This window comes from Exserohilum turcica (assembly GCF_000359705.1).
Source record: "Exserohilum turcica Et28A unplaced genomic scaffold SETTUscaffold_10, whole genome shotgun sequence".
NCBI classification, from domain to species: Eukaryota; Fungi; Ascomycota; class Dothideomycetes; order Pleosporales; family Pleosporaceae; genus Exserohilum; species Exserohilum turcicum.
Window position 1 is genome coordinate 231,887 of NW_007359915.1, and position 22,583 is coordinate 254,469.

Genomic DNA, 22,583 nt, shown 5'->3' on the forward strand with positions numbered 1-22,583 from the left:
AAAAGTGTCGCACGCCGCACACACCCCCGTACCACGCTCACACAGACACACTAACCCTATCCACCAACTAAGCCACCAACTAAGCAACCAACCAACAAAAAAAAAGAGACAACAAGCTCCGAAATCATCGGCCCTATCTATGTCCCCAAAACCCATTTAACCCCCCCAACCCCAATTCCTATGCTTCCTCCCGAAACGGCGCTACTTAGTACTTGAACCCAGGTGTTCCTCGCTCACTCGCTCTATCTTTCTAGATACAGTAGAGTGAGGTCCAGACCCCAGCAGAAAAAAACTTGCTCATATATGCTCAATCTGGTTATGCCGCGCACCGCCTATTGGCTCTTCCCCCCAACCCCCGCGCGCGCAACTCACTTCCGGAGGGGGGGGGGTATTCAAAAAAAATAGAGAGGGACACTAGACCCGGTATTCCCGGGTCGCCGGTTTCAAAGCTAAGCTTTTTCGCAAGCTTTTTTGGGGGGTGCGTGCGTGGATGGGAAGGGGGAAGCGCGACATGGGGTTTGGGCCGAGGGGTTTAGGCTGGTGTAGGCGAGAGATTGAGCTAGATATCATGACCCGGGGAGACAAGGGCGCGCGGCCGGCGTGATATGACATGGTAGTTGGGTTGGTGTGTGTGTGTGTGGGTAGTTGTTTTTGGTGGCTTACTGGGGGGTTGCATGTCTTTCTGTTCTACTTACAGTACTGACCTAAGTACATATGCTAGGGTGTGTGTGTGTGTGTGCAACTTATTCGGTTTGGAATGGTTGAGCTGTGAGGTTGGAAACTCGCTTTTTTTTCCCTCTCCCTCCCTTGTTGTTTTATTGCCCTCGTACCAGTCAGTCAGTCTGGCTCCGCGGTTCAAGGCTTCGTTGGACTGGTTTCCTGCGTGCGAGATAATCCATTTACCGCGCCATGAGTGCAGCATGGCTTTCGTCGCCCGTGGTGCTTACGGGCATGCGCATGTCCACGTGTGGCACAAAGACAGCAGAGGAGTGCGCGTGGTATAGAAAGCGCTGGCACTTTTGGTATGTGGATTCTCTTTCTCTCTGCCTTGGGACGATGCTGATGGGTTCGCCAGGTACATTGCAGACCATGTGTTTGCACTGCCGACTGTCGCCTTTTTCATGTGCGCGATTGGAATTTTCATCATTGCAAACATCTTCTCGTCGCTGTTTCTGCGACACAAAAAAGCGCAGCGCAAGTCCGTCTGGCGGAAAGGTCTGGCCGTGTCACGGTACTTGTCGTATCGCGGGTTCCACGTCGGACGGTTGCAGTGGAACTCTGCTCCCGTCGGCGTGCTGCTACTCGGGGCCGCAGGAACGATATTCTTCTTTTGTACGTCTCCCGTGTGTGCGATATTTGTTGTGAGGATTCGGGCTGATGCTGGGTACAGGCATGGATCTAGCACCGCAGCCGTACTACTGGGCTAGCAAAAAGTTTGGCAATTCTCCGCCGTTGGCCACGCGCTCGGGATGGCTGGCGCTAGGCTGTATGCCGTTTATCTTGTGCGTGTGATGGCCGCTATGGTGTGTTGAAGCTCGTGCTAACGGAAAGCAGTGCTACTGCGAGCAAAACAAACTGGATCACACTGCTCACCGGAGTGTCGTATGAACGGCTCCAAGTGTTCCACCGATGGATCTCATACGCATTCTTCGTCCTGGCTCTCCTACACACGTTCCCCTTCATCGTGTACCACGTCCACTGGCACGACATGGAACACCACTTTACCAACAACCTGCTATTCTACTGGACAGGAATCGTAGCAATCGTCTTTCAAGCCTGGCTTACCTTTATGTCGCACAGCACCATCCGGTTAGTAACCCCGAGTCATACAGCGACATGCAGCTAACGCGGCAGTAGAAACTTTGGATACGAGTTCTTCAAAGCAACCCACTTCTTCGCCGTGGTAATCTTCATACTGACTTTCTTCTGGCACTGCGACCACACGCTAACCAGCTGGCACTATTTCGTCGCCACGGCCGCCGTCTACGTCCCGTGCTTTGTTTTTCCCGTGCTACGCACCGTCTTCGAGTACAAGGGGACACAGCAAGCGCGAGTATCAGTAGAGGGCAACGGTTTCACCAGAATCAGTATCCCGGCACGATGCGAATATTGGTCACCGGGCCAACACTGCTTCCTGCGCTTCACCGGCTTCGGTTTCCTCGATGCTCTCTCCGCTCACCCGTTTACCATTTGCTCGCTACCGCCTAGCCGGCCGGGCGATGCTGCTGAACTGGTGTTTTATATCCGCCACCAAGCAGGCTTCACGCAGAAGCTGTATCAGCACGCGCTCACCAAGCCCGACGGTACGATTCCCGTCATCGTAGACGGGCCGTACGGCGGCGCGAGTTCGCTCAAGCTGCGGACTGCAGACCGGCTTCTCGTTATCGCTGGCGGGTCGGGCGCAGGCTGGTGTCTACCGTTTCTGGAACACTTTTTGCGTTCGACGTCGAGCTTCCACGACGAGGAGCTGGGCAAGGACGAAGCCAACAGCCACCCAACGTCTTCTTCTCCAGGCTCAAAATACACATCTCTACGCATGGTCCTCGTAACGCGCGACGCGAGAAGCCGACTATGGTTCGAGCAAGCCGTCCAGCGCCTCCTCGCCCGCTTCCCAACTGCACATGCCTCCGCAATCGAAATCCAAGTCTACCTTACTGGCTCCGGCACCACATCCGAAACAACAGCACCACCACCCGACTTCCCCGAGAAAACCGGAGCAGAACCAGCAACGCGCCCCGTCGGCGCAGAATCCTCCTCCACAGCCAGCGACAAGGAACTCGAAACCAGAGGCGCAAGTCCCGCTGCCAATACCACAAGCAAAGAGTACACAGGCCGCCCAGCACTACCCGTGCTTGTACGCGAAGAAGCCGCCAAAGCAGCAGATGCACAGGAAATCCTCAATGTATATGTGTGTGGGCCGGCCACCATGCAGAATGATATCCGCAATGCAGTTGCGGGGGAGAACCTGCGTATTTTGGGGGGTGCTGTGGGTACCGTTGGTGTGTATTTGCATTCTGAGCATTTTTCGTGGGCGTAGGGATATAGATGGTTTGAATGGTAGTTATGTTACTATTGTTCTCTTCTCTCTTTTCTCTCTCTTTTTTGCGGGGATGTGACAAGACACTTGTGTATTCATTCCACATGCAAGAATCTCTGATAATCATGTCCATGAACGCTACGTAACAAGCGACAAGTAATAATGTCCCCCGTTGCCCATTTCCACATCCTTCCTTCATAGTAGGAGAAAATTTTTTCCAAGACCGAAATAGAGGAGGAAAGTAGAAGATTTGCGGACCAGAAACGTAAAAGAAGAAGAAGAAGAAGAATAATACATGATGACCTAGAAAGAAACTGGGTAAATGTTACATGAAGCAAGTAATCATTGCGTTTATACAAGAAGAAGAAAAAAGGTTAGTATTGTGACTAGTAAAGAATAGAAGAAGAAAGAAATGTTTACTATACATACTTCCTCCTCTCCCTCTTTTTCCCCTTTTCTCCCCCTTTTCTCCCCAGCCCCGCAACATGCATTACCCAAGTATCCTCTAACCAACCAACCAAGGTTCATACAGAAAACATTGTAAATCCTGCTTTATCTATACACACACACACATACATATATACATACACACATACATACATACTTAAGCCAGCCAGCCAGCCAACAAGTCGATAAACCAGTTAGTAAATCAGCGAGTTAGTAAAAATGCAGCTTATAAGCATATCAGCTATTTAGTTGCTTGCACAACGCATACTGCACGCACATTATTATTATTATTATTATTATTATTATTGTTACACAGGAGATGTCTTGTTGGATTGTTAACTCTTGGGTGTGTATATACATACATGTAGAAAGAGGAAAGAGGAAAGAGAAAAGTGAGGTGGTGTGGAGGCATGGGTCTATGTGTATATTTAGGTATGTGCATGTGTGCAATAAAAGGGCAAAGTTGTATATAGGTAGGTATGTATGTATATATGTATGGAATGAAAAAAGTCGTCATAGAAAAAATAAAGATTTGTATTACACACCCTACACATAGGTATGCTAGTCTGATAAAAAACAAAAACACTCAAAAACACTGAAAAAAGGTATACACAAGAATCCCATCGTCATCGTTATCATAGCCATCATCATCGTCAAAAACCCATCCTGATTTTCATCATCATCATCATCATCATCATCATCATCATCATCATCATCATCATCACAACAGCACCTAAGCATCCTGCAGCATACTCACGACACCAGCCCACGTCTCCACAGCCGTAGGTCGAATCTGGGCAGCCGGCAGGGTAAATCCATAAGTACCTTTGTCCCTAAGTTCGTACGTGTACGAGTAGGTAGCATTACCCGTGACGTCGGTGTAATCAGTTGAGGAGCCCGTAGTGGCGTAGAGGGTAGCGCAGCTGGGGCCAATGGTGTATGCGGTACCGGAGACGGCGCGGATGGCCGAGGCGGCGCGCGTGGCGATGCTGCGGTGCTGAGCGTCGTTTTCGGCGCGCAGACTGCAGTCGTAGCCGTAGGGCCAGAGAATGTATTGGCCGTAGGAGCTGGGGTGGGGAGGCTTAGTAAGAGGGAAATAGGGGAAAGGGGAAAAAGGAGGGGACGTACTGCACATCGAGGTAAAGACGGATGCCGCGCGATGCTTTGAGAGCGTCGACTTGGGCTTTTACGCCTTGAAGCTCGGGAGCGTCGCCGGGGGCAAGGCCCTTGTAGGTTTCGGCGCAGGGGTTGGTGGAGGCGCCGCCGGTGACTTCCCACTTGTAGGGCCAGTTGCCTGGGGCATATGTTAGTTGACTTGGTCATGTAGTTTGGTTCATCTTTTTCCTACGGTTGATGTCGCGGCCGACACACGAGTTGCCGCTGACTGTCTGGCGATTCTTGCGCCAGAGACGGTCGGTGGTCTGCGAGTAGACGAAGCCATCGGGGTTGACAATGGGGGTAATGTAAAAGTCAAACTTGTCGACGAGCGCCTTGATGCTCGAGTCCGACGAGTACTTTGTCAGGAGTTGCCATGCAAAGTACCTGTGGCGTGTTAGCTTGTTTCGGTGCTAGCTGGATTCATGTCACTTACTCGGTAGTCATCGAGGTAATCCACTCTCGTGCGTGCACGTTTCCATGGATAATAACGGCAGGCTTGGAGCCCTTGCCGCCGCTACCCCAGATGTGGATACCCGTCAGAGCTCGGCCTTGGACAGAAGTTCCAACATTGACAATCTCAGACTGGCCAGTGAAGCCGGCCTGCAGGTCGCGCAGGAACTGAATGTGGTCGGCATATGGGTGGTATGCTGTGAACCATGACTCGCTGGGGACTAGTTGCTGTTAGTATGATACCAAGTGTAGTGACCAGGCCACAAACCAGCATAAACACCCATCTCGCCTTCTTCCTTGAGAGCAGCACCAACATCGTTGTTGAGCACCTTGCTCTCGGCAACCAATGCAGTCAAGGCCTCGACGTTTTCAGGCGCAACGACTACATCCATCTCGGCCGACTTGCCAGGGTTGAGAACATGGGCCGACAGACTCTCAACCTGGTCCTTGACATTGTCCGTGGCAGTTACGCGCAAGACCTTGAAGCCATTGTAGTCGACCTTCTTGCCAGCCCTGGGGACAACGGTGCCCAGGGCAGTCGAGGAGAGGAGAAGCGCCGAGGTAAGAATGGTAGCCTTCATGATGAAGAATGCAGGCCAGCGGAGGCGAGTGGAGTGGTGTATGAAGCAGGTGGAAAGGGCTCCTCTTTATGCTTGACGGCGACTACATGGTTTATCCCACCTTCCCATCGAGTAGCATGGCCGACAGCCTGTCCATTTCCACGTGAAATGATGAAACAGGCAGGTAGCTACCCCAGACTCTTAGCAGGGACCTGCTGGGCCAGGAAACAAGCGTCCAACTGGGACGGAGCGCGCGGGAGATGGACATTCAAAGGAGGTCGGAATAGAGGCACGCGGCGTAGATGGACGTTTAATCTATGGAATCACTTGGCGCGCTGGTTATGGGAGGCGGGTGCCGTGGGCGTGATTGGCTCGGGGGTATTTCACTTGACGCTTTAGGCAGGGGTAGGGGCTCAGCGCGCGCGGAGACTGGACTGGCTGGTCTTGGCTACGCGATACGGAGAGGCCAGGTCTGGGCAGTCAAGGTACGTGGTGTCGTAGTCATGGCTAGCTGGTTGACGTGATGCAATGCACACTGAGTGCTGCTCCGAAGCGAGGGTCCAACTGGGAAGGAGAGTATACCGCATTATCGAGAGGCGGTCGCCAAGAAGGCGATAACTTGGGCTGGTCGAGAAACAAAAGCAGACATGTTGTTGTGATGTGTATTGTTTTTTTCTTGTCCTAGCCAGGTACTCCCAGTTCCCCCAGCACCTTTGCACACCCGATTCTTAGCCACTCGTCTACCTGCTGCTGGCCCGTCACCCAGACACTTCCGAGCATGCCCCCCGTGTTGGCACTGGCGCCCTCTATGCTGCCACTCCGCCGTGGTATGACGACGAGACGGTCATGCCACATGGCAACATTGTGGGGAGGTGCCTCGTCTGGGCCAGCGTCGAGGGCTGGCGGGCACTGTCTGAGGAGGTGGGCGTAGACGGACAAGACGGCCGAGGCCGAAGTGTTTGCAAAGCCCTCGCTAAAGTGATGGACAAAGTAGCGAAAAGGAACCGTTTTGTGCTTGTCGCTGACGGCTGACAGGAGATATTCAAAGGCATAGGGCGGGCCATTCAGCGCTTGGAGGTGCTTGTGCACCCTGCTACAGCCACCCTTTTCTCCACAGTTGAAAATGACGTACATGCCGGGGAACTGGCGCAGCACTTGCAGCATGACAGTCAAGTCATCCGTGTCCAAGGCCTCGTGCTGGCGCTTGTACGAGTCGAGCGTTAGCATGAGCAGCTGTGGCCGGTCGACGCAGAAGAGGTTAAGCGCCAGGTCGTGCGTCTGATTGAGCTGGGTAATGATGAGTCGCTCGTCGGGACAGTACATGTCGCTGCCGGGCCCCCATTTCCGCGAGTGATTAAAGGCGTGGTTTGTTGCCCCGACGGTATGGGGCTTTGTGGCTAGCGTTGGACAGATGCGGAATTCGACCTGTCAAGAGTCATGAGCGCAAGGCTTGGCGGGGGGACCGAGGACGAGGGAGAGAAATGCGGTGCGTACCGGGTAGCCGTTGGCGTCGACTCGTATGGTTTGGTGCGGGCCGTAGACAATGACGCCCTCGTCGACCAGTCTATCGAAAGCTTCGACGAGCGCGGCGGCGTGTGGAGCGTCGGCCATAATCTCCCAAGCGGCGGCGGCCATGGCAAAGGTTATGAGTCGGAGATTGTCGGAGCCTCTCCTAAGATGACAGGTACGACGAGCGGGCCCGTGCACCCTGCGCGCGACCACGACCACTACTACTACCACCACCACGCATTTAGCGGGCCGTGGGGACGACGACGACGACGACGACCACCACCACCACCACCACAAACAGAGAGCCACACGACAAGAGCGATCAGAACAGGAGCCAAAATGGACTGTATATAGCATTTTCCAGCTAGATAATCCACGGAGGGCCGCAGCCTCTATCGAAAGCGCGCCCACGGCGCGAGAAGAAAACGAACAAGTAGGCGCCTGAGCAGAAGAGAAAATGTCTTGAGTGATTATAAAAAAGTATGCCTCTGTCCAAGATGCACGCCATGGGCGTGCCGCGGCCAGAGAGTGATGAGGGAGGACGCAGTGCCTGGGTATCGTGGTATTATCATCAATGACATGGGGCTATGCGGCCTCGGCTTGGGCAGAGGACGAGGGCCTCTCTACCAGGACATAGTCAGCGCTGGTGGTTGACGAAGGGGTTGCTGTCTGTGGGAGCGCACCTGGCATACTGGGCGTCTTTTGCGCGAGCGGGCTGGCGGCGCCTTGTAGCCGTGCCTCGTCTTGGTTGGTGGTCTTGGTAGTGTTGCCGTGGTCCCTCTTGGCCGGGGGCGAGTGGTTCTTTGCCTGGTTGAGGCGCTCTTCGGCGGCGCGCAGCCTGGCCTCGAGAGCCTCGAGCTCCTTGGTCTGCGAGTTGACGGCTTCCTTCCTGGGCGGGCGTCAGCGGGCGGGGACGAGGGTGAGCGGGCGGGGTGGCCTACTTTTCATGGACAGTGCGGTCGAGCGTTTCGACGCCACCGTCGTCGAGGTTGAAGAGGCTGTTGAGCTCTGTCATGAAGTTGCGCGCTACGGTGCTGCAGGCATGGTCAGAACAGAATAGAACAGGCGCCAACGATGCTAGCGCCGGGGGAGGCTTCTCACGATTGGGGGCGGTTGTTTGGCTTCCAGCCATGGTCGGGGTCGTCCATGGCGGCGGGCTGTGTCGAGTACGACGAGGTCATGGTGGTGCAGGGAGACAAGCGGGCGGCGTGGCGGGCGGGGGGGGCAGTCGTGGAGAAGGATGGGGCCGACGACAGGAACGAGGGGATATATTTATGGGCTAGTGGCAGGGACAGGATGAGATGGGACACGAGTGAACAGGACAGGACAAGACAAGACGAGCTTCATGCGACTCGGGCGGGCCTGGTGCACGAGGGAGCTGGGCATAAGATGGCTCCCTTGGAACAGAGGGCGCGCGACGATGACAGTGCCGGGAGGGTTAGGTTGGGTTGGGTTGGGATGGGATGGGTTGGGATGGGTAGGGCAGGGCAGGGTAGGGGGAAAAGGGGATGGGATGGGATGTCCATGCACGCAGGCTAATTGGGGGGGGGGCGTGTGTAGATCGTTGTGATGCGCCGCCGCCGCCTCGGAGCCCGACGAGGGAGGGCAGAGGCTGGAGGCTGGCGGCGCTGGATGCATGCAGGCAGCACTACGTAATGGGAGGCCGGCTGGGTGCTATACACGGCGAGACATGGATACAGGGCGACGGTGGGCGGTACCGCGGGCGTGCGGCGTGTTTCAGCGCCGCGCGCTCTCTTTCTCCCTCCCTCTCTCTCGCTCTCTCGCGCGCGCTCTGGGCGGCCATGGTCGCGACTCCAGGCGCGTCCGGGGCCTGTGCGGGCGGACGCGTCTGATTGGCGGGCGGGCGTTGCTAGGCGTTGCTGGGGCTGGCAGAGGCACGCCGACGACGATTTTGCGACGGCAATTTGCTCCTCCACCCACCCCAAGCCCGCCCCATCGCTCAACCCCCCCATCGCCGCCCGCCCATCGCCCCATCGCCCGCCGCATGCGATGCCCGTCGTCGTCTGTCTCGAGTAGCCGCTGCCGCCGCCGCCGCTGCTCTGCTCGCCCGCCGCCGCCGCCCTGGCTCCCATCCCGCCAACCGCCCACAGCCCTCGACGCGCCGCTGCAGACGCCTGGGGGATGACGACTAGCGTCTCTGCCTACACCAACCTCGAGTCGCTCCTGCTGTTCCAGTGCCTCCATGCCTACGGCGTCGGCCCCTCCGTCTTTGCCCGCATCTCGGACCTGCTCAACCACCACCCCGACATCACCACGCACAAGTACTTCCAGGCCGGCCGCCTGAGCCCCGATGCCCTGCGCAACTTTTACCTCGAGCGCCTGCGCAGGGAGCTCGACCGCGACCAGCCCGCCGACCCCGATGGCCTCGCCGCCGACGGCTCCCACCCCCCCAAGCGGAAGCGCCAGAGCCCCAGCCTGCCCACCGTCCAGGAGTCGCTGCAGCACCAGCACCTGATCCCCAAGCTCGTCACCAAGCTGTATGCCTCGTACCGCTACGAGATTGCCGAGCAGATCAGGGCCGAGGAGGACCGCTACGAGCGCCTGCAGCGCGAGCTCAAGAGCATCGACCGCGGCGAGTGGGACGACCAGCTGCGCGAGAGGGCCAGCCGCCGCACGCCCACGCTGCGCAGCCCTACGCTGCCTCGCAAGTCGCCCCATGTCGCTCAGAAACCGCTGCAGCCGAGCCCCAGCCCACAGCCTGTCCAGCATGGCGCCCGGCCCGCTCCTGGAGTCGCCCCGTCGCCAGACGCGACCCAGCCCGAGTCGCCGCGCCCGCTGCCTGCCCCGAATGGCCAGCCCTCGCCGTCTCAGTCGACCAAGCAGCCCTCTGTAGATGCTCGACGCACGCCTTCAACTCCCCATGCACACCCCACGCCCCCTCCTCCACTCTCACAACAGCAAGCCCAGCCTCACCCAGCCTACAATGGCCCTCTTCCGTATCCAAACATGCCCCCCTTCCCTCCGGGCCAGACACCGCAAGCCGCTCCCCACCACGGCGTCGGCCACCCCTCACAGCCTCCATCGCCAGCAGTAGGCTCGCCAGGGTCGCACTATCAGCCCCAACCAGTGCACAACTTTGGCGGCAATGGCGTGCCTCAGTACGGGCCACCCGGAACGCATGCGCAATTCCACTCGCCGCACCAGCAGTTCCCGCTGCAACAGCCTCCAGGTCCCCATTCCCCAGGTTTGCACCCCGGACAGCAAAGGGCCCAGTTTCCTCATGCAGCACACCAGCCGTATCCACCGTTGCAGCCGCAAATGACACATCCACCGCCTCAGGCGGGCTTCATGCTCCCGCCCTTTCAGGTCGCCCCGCAGGATCCGTCGCGTGTCCACCAAGCAGCCGTGCCGCCGCAACATGCGCAATCGTCGACTCCCGCAAGCAACCGCCAGCCGCCCCGCCCAAGCGTCCAGACACCCGGTACCGCCAGAGCAGGTGCCCCTCCCGTCCATCCCCTGGTCAACCAGGCAAGGCAGACAGTCTCGACGCCCGTCACTGCCCGCTCTCCGCATAGCTCCTTGGGCACTCCCGTGTCAGCCAAGAGTTTTTGGAAGCGATCTAGTTTCAATGGATCGCAATCCACGTCTTCAAGCCCGCGCCCCGACGTGGAACCGCTCGATGACGTGCCCCCACTGATCCGGCCAACACAGAGTCCTGCGAGGACAAAGTCGCAGCAGCGCAAGTCAAGAGCTAGGGGCAAAGGAAAAGAAGAACACGAGTCTACGGCAGATGATGAAACGCCGCAGCATGCCAGGCAAATCAACGACCACGACGAAGAAGGGCTGCTGGAGCCAGAGACGCGGTCTGGACGCTCCCGGCGCAAGGCCCCTGCAAAACGAACGCGGCCTGGGAGTATTGCATCTTCGCGAGCCGGTGGTTCTGGGCGAGATCGCAGCAGGAGCCAGTCCATCATCTCCCACACCGACACAGTGGCGGCAGATAATGAGTCTCAGACTGGTAACAGGATCAAATCAGAGCGGGGAACTTCAGTCGATGCCATGGACGATGAAGCAGCTGTTGAAACGCCATCGCACATGTCGACGCGACGTCGGGCGGCTGCTCCAGCTTCGTCTCTCTCAAACCGCCGAAAGCGTAATGCGCGCGAGGCTTCGATTGAAGAGACCGAAGACCAGTCGTTTAGCACGCCAGGTCCTCCCAGAGTCATCATCGCACCGCGAAACTTTGCGCGCATGACGGCCCCGATGATGTACGATATCAACTCTCACAAGCACGCATCCACATTCAACACGGCAGTTCGCGCAAAGGACGCAGAAGGCTACTATGATATCATCAAGCGCCCAACGGATCTGTCTTCGATCAAAAAGGCCATAGCGGCAGGCTCAAAGCAAGTTGCTGCAGCTGCCGCAGCGTCGGACCCAACGGCCAGCCCGGGTGGTGCTACAGGAGGCTTCGTTGAGCTTCCCTATACAATAGACAACGTACCCCCCAAATCCATTGTCAACGCCGCGCAGCTGGAAAAGGAGCTGATGCGCATGTTTGTCAATGCCGTCATGTTCAACCCTGGAGAAGAAGGCGTCGTCAACGACGCAAGAGACATGTTCCAAACCGTCCAAGGCCTCGTCAGCACATGGCGAGATGTCGAGCGCGACAGCGGCAAAGCAGGTAACGAGGGCACGCCTGCCGCCGAAGACGACGATCCCCCCACGGCCAGCAAACGCAGGAAGCTATAGTATAACCCTCGCACGACTCTGCCGTATATGAAGAAATAAAAAAACATTGTATGTCTTTAGTACCATGATTGTAAATATCCCTCTAAAAAATAAAGAATATCATCCATCATAACTGTGGATTTGATTTGTTTTCTTGCACATGCATTTGTTGTTCGTTTGAGGCCAATCATGTCCTTTTTTTTGGACAGATTAGTCCTAGTCCGAATCTTTCTAGTCTAACATTCCTAGTACGTTACTAGGTGTACATACAGCGTCTATGCATGGCTTTTCTACAATAAATGTCACGCTTGCATTAGTCTACATGAAATGTACGTGGGAAAATAGCTAGAGACGAGGTGATGATGATGATGATAATGAAAAGGAATGAAAGGAAAGGAATGAAAGGAAAGGAAAAGAAAGGTTCACCAAATCCAATCATAGAAAAAAAAGTGAAATCAAGAAGATAATTCAAAGAAAGGGGGGATTGCAATAAGATAAGATGTCACGTGTTGGGCTTGGTTTGGTTTGGATTCTCGGTTTTATTCATAGTAATTTGGAGGGAAGGAAGAGGGGGGAGGGGGGATTTTTTTTTGGTTCTTTGGTTTTGGGGGGGGGGGGGGGGTACGGAATATGCATGGATTAGGTATGGAGCAGGTAGATATATGGAGGGACCAGGGATCAGGGATCAGGGATCAGGAAGGGGGTAAAGGAAGGGAGGAAGCAGTTGGCTGTTATTAAACTAAACTGAACAGAAGTAACCTAACACCTAATGGATATATGTAACTAGGTATACACTGAGGTCTAAGTAAGTAACAGTGCCAGGGATATGTAGTGATATGTAGTCATCCTTTTTTTCCCATCATCTCCTCTCTTTGCATTTTCCTCGCTTGTTTCGTCTATCTTTTACCCCCCCCCCACCCCCCCCTTTTTTTTAGGGGCGAAGGAATGATGGGGAGGAAAAGAGGCACATGGTTGTATAGCTGCACAACTACATTGACAGATGGATGTACAGATGGATAGATAGAAAGCTGAGTATGTACATCACAAGCACAACGAGCTAGAAAGTGAAAGGGCTGGGAATGAGGGACAAAGGGGGAAGGGGGGGGGGGGGTATTATTATTATATCAGAAAATATTCTTCGTTTGTTTCATGGTTGGAATATTGGTATATGGCTCTTCTTCTGCCTGGCTAGGTAGATGGTAGTGTTAAGAGTATAGATCAAGTGGAAGTAATATAAGACTTCTGGTATTGATCTTCTTGTTGGTTGGTTTTCGCAGATAGAGTGACAGGGTGCAAACGAGGACAGTAACGTGCAAGTAGAATAACTCTCTGTATTGTACTTGTACTCAAAACTTAAGTTGAACACATCGAGCCATAAGGGCTCAATGCCTAGTGCTATATACTAAAGCTTCATGCAATATGCTCAGTTGCTCAGTACTGCCAAGAGGTACTGATCACTGAGCAGCTTGCAGGTTACATGCAAAGTGCTCAGTTGCTCAGTAGTGCCAAGACATACTGATCACTGAGCAGGTCACGTGACTGCGGCACGGCTGCGAAGGATTGCGGCGTAGTGCATCCTTCGGATCCTCGAAACTGATCACTAGTGAGCAGTTTCCTCTTGTTACTGGTCACGGATCGTAACAGGTAGATGGTAGATGGTAGATATATATATACCCCTTGCCAAACGCCTGAATACAAGAATCCCAAGAACGTCTGCTTATATATAGTCCCCCCCTGAAGCTGCAGTTGAGAAACATGGCGAGTCTGTGAATCCCTGAATCCCTGAATCCCCAAGTCTCTGAATTCTGAAGCCGTTCGGAATACTACTGCATCGAGTGAGAAGGAAAAGAGAAAAAAAAAGAATAGAAAATCAAGAAAATCAAGAAGAAAAATGTACAAAGGAAAAGAGGAGGAAAGAGGTCTATACACGAATCGCCCATTTCCCATTTCCACATTGATAATCCGTAAACATAGCGTAACCGTAATGTAACCGTACCGTACCGTAACCGTAACCGTAATGTAAACATCCTTGATACCTTTCCCCCCCCGTGTTGACCAAAAAAAATATATATAGAAAAAAAAGCCACTCTTCGACTTTGCGCTTTGCTTGCTAAAACTTGGTAAACAAGTAGATATAAGCAATAACAACCAAATGTTTCTTTTCTTTTCTTTTCTTTTTTTTTCCAAAAAAAGAAAAACGAGACAAAAAAAATGCCGAGTACAAGTACGAGAACGAGAACGAGAACGAGAACAATGAGAGTGAGAATGAACAAGTCAAGAGAGAAAGAATAACGTGGAGAATAGAGTAGGAAAAAAAAACAGAGGTGAATAATAAAAAAAAAGACACTACGTACTTGGAGAGACTTGAGACGAGATTCTTGCGTCATCCGAAAACTGAAATCGAGACTGAAAAGTGTTTCATCCAGAGCCAGAGAGGTTTAAAAGAAAAAGAAAAATATATATATATATATCCATTCCCATCCTGTATCCATTCGAATTGAATTGAATCGAATCGAATCGCGTCGTGTCGTATGGTTTATACTTCCCAATATTTGTTTTTTTTCTCTTCTCCCTTGTTCCTGTTTGCTCTGTTTTCAATGTTGGCTTTCGTGGTGTGCTTGATGCGTTTGCGGAGGATAGTAGTGGCGATGGTGATGGCAATGATGGCGGTGGCGATGATGATAGTGATGGTTCCCGTCTTAACATTGAGGTTGGAGAAAAAAGGAGGTTGATGTTATCGTCGTCCTCGGTGTTGGTCATGAACACTCATGTCATGTCATGCGTGTTGCCGTGACTCTGTGATTCTTCTTGTTCTTCTCATTCCTATCCAGATTATCTTCCTTTCTTTCTTTCTTTCTTCGTCGGCGTCTTCGTCTTCATCTTCTTCGCGACGCAGCTTTCCCTCTCTCTCTCTCTCTCTGCTTCCATGGGTCTTGATATGCCCAAACCATCACCATGTCCAAAAACGTCTCATTCCGTATCGCACTAAGGATCCATCAAAAACTCATCCATCAATTCATTTCTCCTATCCGCCCCCCGCATTGCAGCTTGGAAGCGTCTCAGGGCGTCGACCTCCTCTTTCAATGCATCTCGCTCCCGCTCGATTGTTTGGATGTAGTCGATTGCACTCGCCAGAATCATGGCTTTGCTGGGTCTGGGCTGGCCAATTACCCCGGCCTCGTCGCTTTGACGCAGAATAGGGACTGCCCTGCGGAGGCGCTCGAGTTCAGAGTTGAGGCCCTCGCGGTACTTGCGCTCGACCTGGTTGTGGGGCTGGCGTCTGGAACGCTGGCTCTTGAGCGTGGGCGACGTGGCAATGGCGGCTGGCTGGCTGTCGTCGGTATTCTTGCGGTCGAGTTTCGGACGACCCCGCTTCCTGGCTGGTCGTTTGGGAGTCGAGGATTCAGAGGCTGAGGCTGGGGACGAGGGCGACTCGCGCGTGAGCATATGTGGGCTCTGTGAGGGCGAGACGGCTTGCTGCGGGGTGTCTCCACTGTGTGATGAGGGGTGGGACGCTCCTGCTATCGTCGTGGTCGTGGTTGTGGGCGAGAAGCAGTCAGGGTCGCCGTTTTGTGGTGGTGTGGGATGCATCGAGAAGTTGGCCTGATACCGCTCAAACTGGCTGAATGCCGGGTGCTCATAGTTGGGGGCAAACGGCTGCTGGGGATGCATGGTAGACGAGGACATGTCCGTCCCTTGTAACCGTGGAGGAAGGCCAGCTGGGGATTTGGACGAGCCCTCGACCGATGTGAGGGGTAGGCGACATGCGACGGAGCCTGCGCCTGTCTCTCGCCCACACATGGCGACGACTATCTGGACCCGCGCTCGACACAATGACAACGGACCGGCCGCCCACGACCGCTGCCAGGGCCCAGCCGGTGCGGCGGCGCGACACATACAGCCCCGTGTCGCCAGAAGGCGTCCTGGCACCGCTGCCCGCCTGGGCGCAGGCGCTGGGGAAGACACTTCATCCTGGCTCCATGAATCAGCGGGACCGGCATCTCGGGCTCGGGGGATACGCGGAGCAGGACGTTTGTTCGGCCCAGTGGAGCTCTGCACGAGATGCTCTCGTTACCCGCCCAAGCCGATGAGGTGCTTATCGTCCGACTTGTGCATCTTTTGGCAGAATGGGGCAGCTCGACGGCCACCGAATGCTTTATCCACCATGTACCAACGGAACATGTCTTTGCCGTGCCTGGCGTGCTCGACTGGAGGATGGATCCACAGCTGCCTTGCGATTTTGGGATTGCCCTACAGCAACTGGCAAGCAACCGCTCTCGACGGAACCAAGACGCCGGAAAGCCACTGGCCTACGACGACAATTTCAGGCAGGTCACAAGCTCCGTTACATAGCTGATTGGCTGTGCCCTTCTCGAACCCTCGATACCCATTGCCTGTCGTGTCGTGCCCTTATTAAACGCCTGCGTTATGCCGACCCAGCCTGCCATTGTCATAGCTCGTCAACCCTCCAATTCCGGGTATTGACTATACATCTAAATACGACTGATCGCCGCACCACACCACCCACCTACCTCGACCCACCCAAGCTGATGAACCCTCCCACCAACACCCAAGGTACCAGGGCCGCTGATTCTCCACCACCTCCTCCTCCTCCTCCTCCTGCCCCCCCACCAGACAACATGCCATACACCAATTACTTCGACAACCCCTATCTGAGCGATGTCTACAACACAGGCCCAGACTACTCGCTCAACGCCTTCTTCGACTCGGACACGTTTTTCGAGCAACCCATGTGGGCAGCTGGCCGGGAACGGGTGCTCGACGCCTCGTGCCTCATGTACGTACACCTAGGCGTCTCTTAGTCACCGGAGCATCCGACAGAGGGGCGTCGAGGCTAAGAATTGCTCGTCCGACTGCAGGGTGCCGGTGCAAATTGGAGGAGCCCTGTGATGCCGCCCATTTAGCTCTGGCCTGGAGACACCTACTTGGTCGAACCGTTGGTCGCGTAGCCGGGACGCCCATGGTGGCGCCACTTGAGCATGCCCGGGCACTGCCAACGGGCGTTCCCGCCGCAATCCCTACCGGGCCTGGACTGTGGCGAGCAAGACGACGTGGATCAGCATTGGCTTTGTGAGGACGTCGACGGCGCCGCTGGTGTTGCTCGACCTCGACGTGCCTGTCGACGGCCGCCGTGCTTGTAGTCGCCGTGGCGCAGTCGCCGACCACCTCGTGAACATGGCGTGATGCCGCGCCGACTCCAGCCGCGCTGCCTCAATCCTGGGCCTTTGGCACGACTTGGGACCAAGCCTCGTGTTTCTCGTGTTGCTGCTGTTGGCCCTCGGCATGCTTCGTCATCAATCACGCCCGCAACACGCTGTGCCAGCAGAAAAGGGCGAGCCCGCGGCCTCCAGCCGTCGTCTCGAGAGCGCGGCCGTGATGCTGCCTCGGGACACGGCGCGTGGGCGGCGTCGAGGTGCCTGTGGCGTCTCAAGCCATCGCCGCCACCACCCCACCAACCCCCACCAAGCCTGGAGCTCCCGCGCTTCGCCACGCCCGCTACACCCACAATGCCATCTGCGCCGCCAGCTCTCATAAAGACGCGTTTCCTCGTCATCTCCGACACCCACGCTGCCTCGCCCTCGGAGAATGCCGCCAGGAACGACACTCCCTTCCGCCCGCCGCTCCCCAGAGCCGACGTCCTGCTCCATTGCGGAGACATGACCATGGTGGGCCTGCTGGAAGAGTACCAAAAGACGCTGGACATGCTCGAGGGCATTGATGCCGGCCTGAAGCTCGTGATTGCCGGCAACCACGACATCTCGCTGGATGCCGAGTATTACAGCAGAAAAGGCCAGAGGATGCACGGCATCAAACACGTCGACAGTTGCCCGGCGCGGGCACGAGAAATGTGGACGGGCGAGCGAGCAAAAAAGGCCCGTGTGACGTATCTGGACGAGGGCACGCATACCTTCACGCTGGACAACGGAGCCAATCTACGGGTAAGGCACGTAGCCGTGGCCAGACCCCCCTTTTGACAGCTGACATGCCCAAGGTCTACGCGTCGCCCTACCAGCCAGAGTTCTGCGACTGGGCCTTCCCCTACTACCGAGATGAAGACCGCTACAACGCATCCCACCAGTGCACTCCCTATGCCAAGCCCATCGCCCAGAACCCCGTCCCAGACTTCCCCAGCATCGATGTCATGATGACACACGGCCCGCCAATGGGCGTCTTGGACCAGACAAACAGAGGCGAGAGCGTCGGTTGCCAGCATCTACTCCGCGCCGCTCGCCGCTGCAGGCCGCGAATGCATTGCTTTGGCCATATCCACGAGGCGTGGGGGGCGCAAAAGGTGCTCTGGAATGACGGTGAACTAGACGTCCACGACCCCAAACAGCATATCAGAAAGGCCGAGCCGATAAAAGTCGATAATGGTAGCGCCAGGAACCAGAGGGCAGTAACGGTCGATATTAGTCAGGGAACCCACTCGGCAGTCACTTTCGGCAAGGAAACGTTGATGGTCAATGCCAGCATCATGACTCTCCAGTATGCTCCTTGGAACGGCCCGTGGCTTGTGGATCTGGACCTCGAGCCAGCAAAGTAAGCTCGTTGGTTGATTTTTCTAAGACATGGCTGTACTGGATGAGTATACTTTAGTGCACACTTGGTGTAATTGGGAAATGTTTCTGAGTAATTCCGATAAGCTGACGCAGCGCATGTGGGTTTAGTCCCCTGTTTCAAACCCTGCATATTAACCTCCAAGCTCCTAGTCGCATGTACTCTCTTTCTCTCTCTCACACACACACACACACACACACTCATACCATACTCTTAGACGGAATTTCCCGTATCCCATATCCTCCGGGCCAAGTGGCGACCCAAGATAACGGAGCGGATCAACGGCTGCACGTGCCGTCGGTACATGCCGTCTGACATGGGGATTACTATTTTTTCTTCTCTCTTTTTTTTTCTATCTGCCACTGACAAAAACAATACCTGCCCGGACATACTGCATCTGGTACTATCCGTATTATCATATCAGACCCTTGACCCTGCCTTTTGTTTTAGAAAAAAGACCATTGGTTTCTGACAGTCGGTAGTTCCATGCGTGCAAGGAGATATATACACGTCTTCTAAGATGAATGTTGATTGAAAGTCTGCTTGGTTATTTGCATGGATTTTAAAAGGAGAGTCTAGACTCTCGAACCCATGCTGCATATCTTTATATACCAAGTCTTCAATATACCTAGTATACTTATTGATTCAATACTGGATTTTTAGAAGAAAACAATTCATACAAACGCGGTGCATTTCACACTGATATTTGTAATTATATTCACTACATTTTCTTCTACCCAAGGAATAAAAAAAAGCACTAATTTTACCAATTAAGATGACAAATATTCTACACTCCGTGGAATTATCTTGCACATAATCGGTGCCTTGATTACTCACACCTACCCATTTATCAAATACCCCCCCCCCACACACACACACACACACAAAAAAAAACTCCGTATTCGTCCCGGAATCCATGCAAGACTTGGTGGGCTATGACAAAGCCTGCCGCTTCCTAATGAGTGGAATACATAATGCCATCACGCATAACTGTAATATGAGTAGTGGTAATGAATCATATACCCCGTGCCTGTTATACAATATGTAAGTGTAACTCTGACATGTTGATTGTGTGTGTGTAGAGAGACTAGGCGAGCTTTTAAGTGAAGATGGATTGTAGGCATATATACTAGGTGTTGTATTGGAGAAGTATTAAATGTATATATATATATATGTGTGTGTGTGTCTGTGTGTCTTTGCAAAGTTTTAGTAAGAAGAATTTAATAGATAGGGTGAAGTATCTAGGTTAGTAACTTGAATGCCAAACACATAATGTAGCAGGCACAGAATCGTTATTGTATGTATATTCATTTTATTAGAGGAAAGTTTACACTACATCCGAGTAGATATTAGGTTCAACACTCATCTTATTGTTTCTGGGTCTGCGGCTTATAGTGAATAGTTGTATTTAGTAGGAGTAGTAGTTTTTTTTTGAAACCGTGTTAAGGTTGAGAACGGATTTCAGGATGCAAGAGAGTACATAGGAGGAGATGGCGGTGAGGTACCTTGGACGCGATAAATAGGCTATCATGCAGCTGTGACTGTGTGGGATGTTGTAGAAGATACTTGATATTTACGTTGGGTAAATGGTGATTGTGGATAAGATACATGGATCTTTGCATTTGTCTTGATATGCTGTGAAAAGGACAGCGTAGACCATATTATACGTTTTTGAGTATATATGCAAGAATCCAGGAGCTTAGAGTGGCAATGAAGTTGCTAAAATTGATGTTGCAGAATGCTAACAATGTATTTGTAGAGATATAGCCCCAGATAGTGTCGAAAGAACGATAATCCCCAAAACGTTACATAGATATTTTCCTTCTCATGGTGATTGTTTGCACTCTAGGAACTCAGCTGGGTAATTGAATTTAAGGAATACTAAACAAGATTGCACATGTCAAATGCTGAAATGCAAGCGCCGTTTACTGACTTAACAGTACTTTGCTGTCGACTCAGACTAATCTGTCTACCCAATATTCGTATAGCACATGATTGAAACCAAGGCTAAAGCTTTGTCCACGCTAGGCTTGTCAACCAAATGCTTCAAGCACAGCCCAGTAGTTATTCAAAGGACCATTAAGCAACAAGTCATATCCATGTCCAGCACTGCACTGCACACGTCTCGTTCAACTGCATACACCAAGCACGATCCTATGATTTCCAAGAAAGCTCCGGTCGTTCAGAGCCGAAGAATTAATTGCATACTGTTCTGTTCTACCTATTTGTAAACCTGGTAGGGTGATGGGAGCTTATTAAAATATGTTAATACATTTCCATGTAATACCTAACTTTTATTCGCGTAAAACATATAACGTGTTTTACTAGTAAGCGGGCCACTCTAGTATGTAGGCCACCTCCCTAAACTATTATATCTTTGTAATAGTATTGCGCAACACTACTATAATATTTTTTATTAAGTAGAATAAGATATTATTCTTTAGATGTATTACTATCCTCTATATCCTTTAATTCTACTTAATAAGTGCAAGAGTTATGTCTAATTTAGCTATAACGCCTGCAGCGCTGTTTACTACGCACCCTCTTTGCAGACGTTACACTATTATTATAGCTACCACCCTCTATCTTAGTAATCTAATTAGCTATCTAGCTAACTATCTAGGACCCCTCTACCTATACGTAGCGCCTTTTATAAGTTTTTTACTTTATTACTTTAGTAATTGTAGCTTTAAGGCGATTAAGTTTCTCTTGTATTAACACTATATTATAAGCTATCTACTAAGCTCTCTTACTTAACTACTATATCTACTTCTTAAGAGAACTTATAGGAGACCCTTGCTAGATTTATATATAGTTTTAAATAAGCGTAGCCTACGCCTCTATTTCGCGCGCGTTACGTGGCGTTTTTAGCTTCTAAGTAGTAGTCTTTTACGCTAGTAGAGTTAGCGTACGTAGTATAACGTTAAGCTATAATAAAATAACGTTATAATTATATAGTAAAAGTCTAGCACCTTAGAACCCTCTATAGATATTTTCTAGTGTAATAGCCTTATAATAGGCCTTTTTAAACGCTAGTAGAAAGGTTTCTTAACTAATATAGTAGATATAATTACGTGCTAAGACTAAGATAGTATTACTATACGCGCGCTTTAATAGTAAGAAGTAGCCTATATTAAGAGGGTATAAGAGGTGCGACAAGTGGGGAGGCATATAGAGGAGGATTATCTTTATCTCTTTGTAGAGATCTTAGAAATTCACTAAGCAGTAGCTCTTCTAGCTATTAATAATAAGTAGCCTATACGTCCTTATAGGCCGCGCATAGAAATTAAAGTAATAAAGCTAGTTAAGCGCTAGATTATTGTTTGTCTAGCTAGTAGGACTAACTTAGATTACCTAGTCGCGTAGTAGATTCTCTATAAACTAGGTAGAGATTAGAACCTTGCTAGCAAAGATAAGAAACGCTAGAATACGTGTGCTTATTGCGCTAACGCCTTATATTAGCGTAACCTGTAACGGGTCGAGTCCTATTAGACTGCGCACGCAACTACAACGCGCCCACTGCGCCAAAAAGGCTGGCACAAGATATTAGAGCTGCTGATATCGTTGCGTAGTTGATACATAAGATAGCCACCGCTATCTGTACTGTAGCGGGCTACCTAGCCCGTTACAGAACCTACTTATAATTACTTAGCTAGATCTTCTTTATTCTCTCTAGTTTGTCTAAGCCTATAATAACTAACTAAAATAAAATCTTACCTATAATAAAGCTAGTCTTATTGAATTTATAGATATCTTTATCTATAATACTATACTTTGCCTTTATATTCTAAACTAGCTTAAACTAGCTCTTAATAAGCGCTAGGTCTTTGTAGAGAGCTTGCTAGTAATTATATAGATAGCTTTAGCGCGTACGCAGCTTAGGATTACGCTAGATAAACCTATTAACCTAGTTCTTGCCCACCTCCTTCTCGCCACGCTCTTAGAGCAGTCTGTTAGCTATATCTCGCATGTTGTCTTTTCTATAGGGTAGTCCTCACTTAGCCTTAACTATTACACGTATAGTAATAGCCTCCTCTTCTAGTTTTATTAGGCGCCTTACTAGTAGCTTCTAATCGCTTTAAGGGCGCTATCTAGCTTATTAACGCTAGATTATTATTTATAGGACGCTATAGGCAGTAGTAGCGCGTTAT

General features: G+C 52.2%; 8 protein-coding genes across 8 annotated transcripts; 4 read left to right on the forward strand and 4 right to left on the reverse strand.

Moving 5' to 3' along the window:
- Positions 1-777: 777 nt before the first annotated feature.
- Positions 778-3,037, forward strand: SETTUDRAFT_144608 (uncharacterized protein; the record flags this gene model as incomplete). Its single annotated transcript, XM_008023239.1, has 5 exons — positions 778-1,022; positions 1,076-1,332; positions 1,391-1,502; positions 1,555-1,809; positions 1,855-3,037. The coding sequence occupies exons 1-5, from the start codon at positions 910-912 to the stop codon at positions 3,035-3,037; spliced, it is 1,920 nt and encodes a 639-aa protein (XP_008021430.1). The 5' UTR covers positions 778-909.
- A 1,180-nt stretch (positions 3,038-4,217) lies between these two features.
- Positions 4,218-5,715, reverse strand: SETTUDRAFT_174825 (uncharacterized protein; the record flags this gene model as incomplete). Its single annotated transcript, XM_008023240.1, has 5 exons — positions 5,361-5,715; positions 5,076-5,313; positions 4,833-5,026; positions 4,613-4,778; positions 4,218-4,551 (listed from the first exon to the last, which is right to left on the reverse strand). Exons 1-5 carry the CDS (start codon positions 5,671-5,673, stop codon positions 4,218-4,220), a joined length of 1,245 nt encoding a protein of 414 aa, XP_008021431.1. The 5' UTR covers positions 5,674-5,715.
- Positions 5,716-6,320: 605 nt separating this feature from the next.
- Positions 6,321-7,263, reverse strand: SETTUDRAFT_144615 (uncharacterized protein; the record flags this gene model as incomplete). The annotated part of the gene is made up of 2 exons (XM_008023241.1): positions 6,321-7,077; positions 7,147-7,263. The coding sequence occupies 2 exons, from the start codon at positions 7,261-7,263 to the stop codon at positions 6,334-6,336; spliced, it is 861 nt and encodes a 286-aa protein (XP_008021432.1). The 3' UTR covers positions 6,321-6,333.
- A 251-nt stretch (positions 7,264-7,514) lies between these two features.
- On the reverse strand, positions 7,515-8,555 carry SETTUDRAFT_166597 (uncharacterized protein). The gene is made up of 3 exons (XM_008023242.1): positions 8,263-8,555; positions 8,103-8,195; positions 7,515-8,050 (listed from the first exon to the last, which is right to left on the reverse strand). Exons 1-3 carry the CDS (start codon positions 8,340-8,342, stop codon positions 7,747-7,749), a joined length of 477 nt encoding a protein of 158 aa, XP_008021433.1. The 5' UTR covers positions 8,343-8,555; the 3' UTR covers positions 7,515-7,746.
- A 688-nt stretch (positions 8,556-9,243) lies between these two features.
- On the forward strand, positions 9,244-11,874 carry SETTUDRAFT_144619 (uncharacterized protein; the record flags this gene model as incomplete). Its single annotated transcript, XM_008023243.1, has 2 exons — positions 9,244-9,882; positions 9,979-11,874. The coding sequence occupies exons 1-2, from the start codon at positions 9,304-9,306 to the stop codon at positions 11,872-11,874; spliced, it is 2,475 nt and encodes an 824-aa protein (XP_008021434.1). The 5' UTR covers positions 9,244-9,303.
- Positions 11,875-14,838: 2,964 nt separating this feature from the next.
- On the reverse strand, positions 14,839-15,654 carry SETTUDRAFT_158202 (uncharacterized protein; the record flags this gene model as incomplete). The annotated part of the gene is made up of 1 exon (XM_008023244.1): positions 14,839-15,654. One exon carries the CDS (start codon positions 15,652-15,654, stop codon positions 14,839-14,841), a length of 816 nt encoding a protein of 271 aa, XP_008021435.1.
- Positions 15,655-15,695: 41 nt separating this feature from the next.
- Positions 15,696-16,472, forward strand: SETTUDRAFT_166599 (uncharacterized protein). The gene has a single exon (XM_008023245.1). The coding sequence runs from the start codon at positions 16,034-16,036 to the stop codon at positions 16,208-16,210; it is 177 nt and encodes a 58-aa protein (XP_008021436.1). The 5' UTR covers positions 15,696-16,033; the 3' UTR covers positions 16,211-16,472.
- Positions 16,473-17,254: 782 nt separating this feature from the next.
- On the forward strand, positions 17,255-18,867 carry SETTUDRAFT_166601 (uncharacterized protein). The gene is made up of 3 exons (XM_008023246.1): positions 17,255-17,813; positions 17,867-18,532; positions 18,585-18,867. Exons 1-2 carry the CDS (start codon positions 17,382-17,384, stop codon positions 18,416-18,418), a joined length of 984 nt encoding a protein of 327 aa, XP_008021437.1. The 5' UTR covers positions 17,255-17,381; the 3' UTR covers positions 18,419-18,532; positions 18,585-18,867.
- The last annotated feature ends 3,716 nt before the right edge of the window (positions 18,868-22,583 follow it).

What these genes read in the sequence shown, in the direction of transcription:
- SETTUDRAFT_166601 (XM_008023246.1), top strand. Translation starts at nt 17,382, where the DNA reads ATGCCATCTGCGCCGCCAGCTCTCATAAAGACGCGTTTCCTCGTCATC. An exon ending in ACAACGGAGCCAATCTACGG is followed by an intron (nt 17,814 to 17,866) that starts GTAAGGCACGTA and finishes GACATGCCCAAG; the next exon opens with GTCTACGCGTCGCCCTACCA.
- SETTUDRAFT_166597 (XM_008023242.1), bottom strand. Translation starts at nt 8,342, where the DNA reads ATGACCTCGTCGTACTCGACACAGCCCGCCGCCATGGACGACCCCGAC. An exon ending in CCAAACAACCGCCCCCAATC is followed by an intron (nt 8,196 to 8,262) that starts GTGAGAAGCCTC and finishes CCATGCCTGCAG; the next exon opens with CACCGTAGCGCGCAACTTCA. An exon ending in GACCGCACTGTCCATGAAAA is followed by an intron (nt 8,051 to 8,102) that starts GTAGGCCACCCC and finishes ACGCCCGCCCAG; the next exon opens with GAAGGAAGCCGTCAACTCGC.
- SETTUDRAFT_166599 (XM_008023245.1), top strand. Translation starts at nt 16,034, where the DNA reads ATGTCTTTGCCGTGCCTGGCGTGCTCGACTGGAGGATGGATCCACAGC.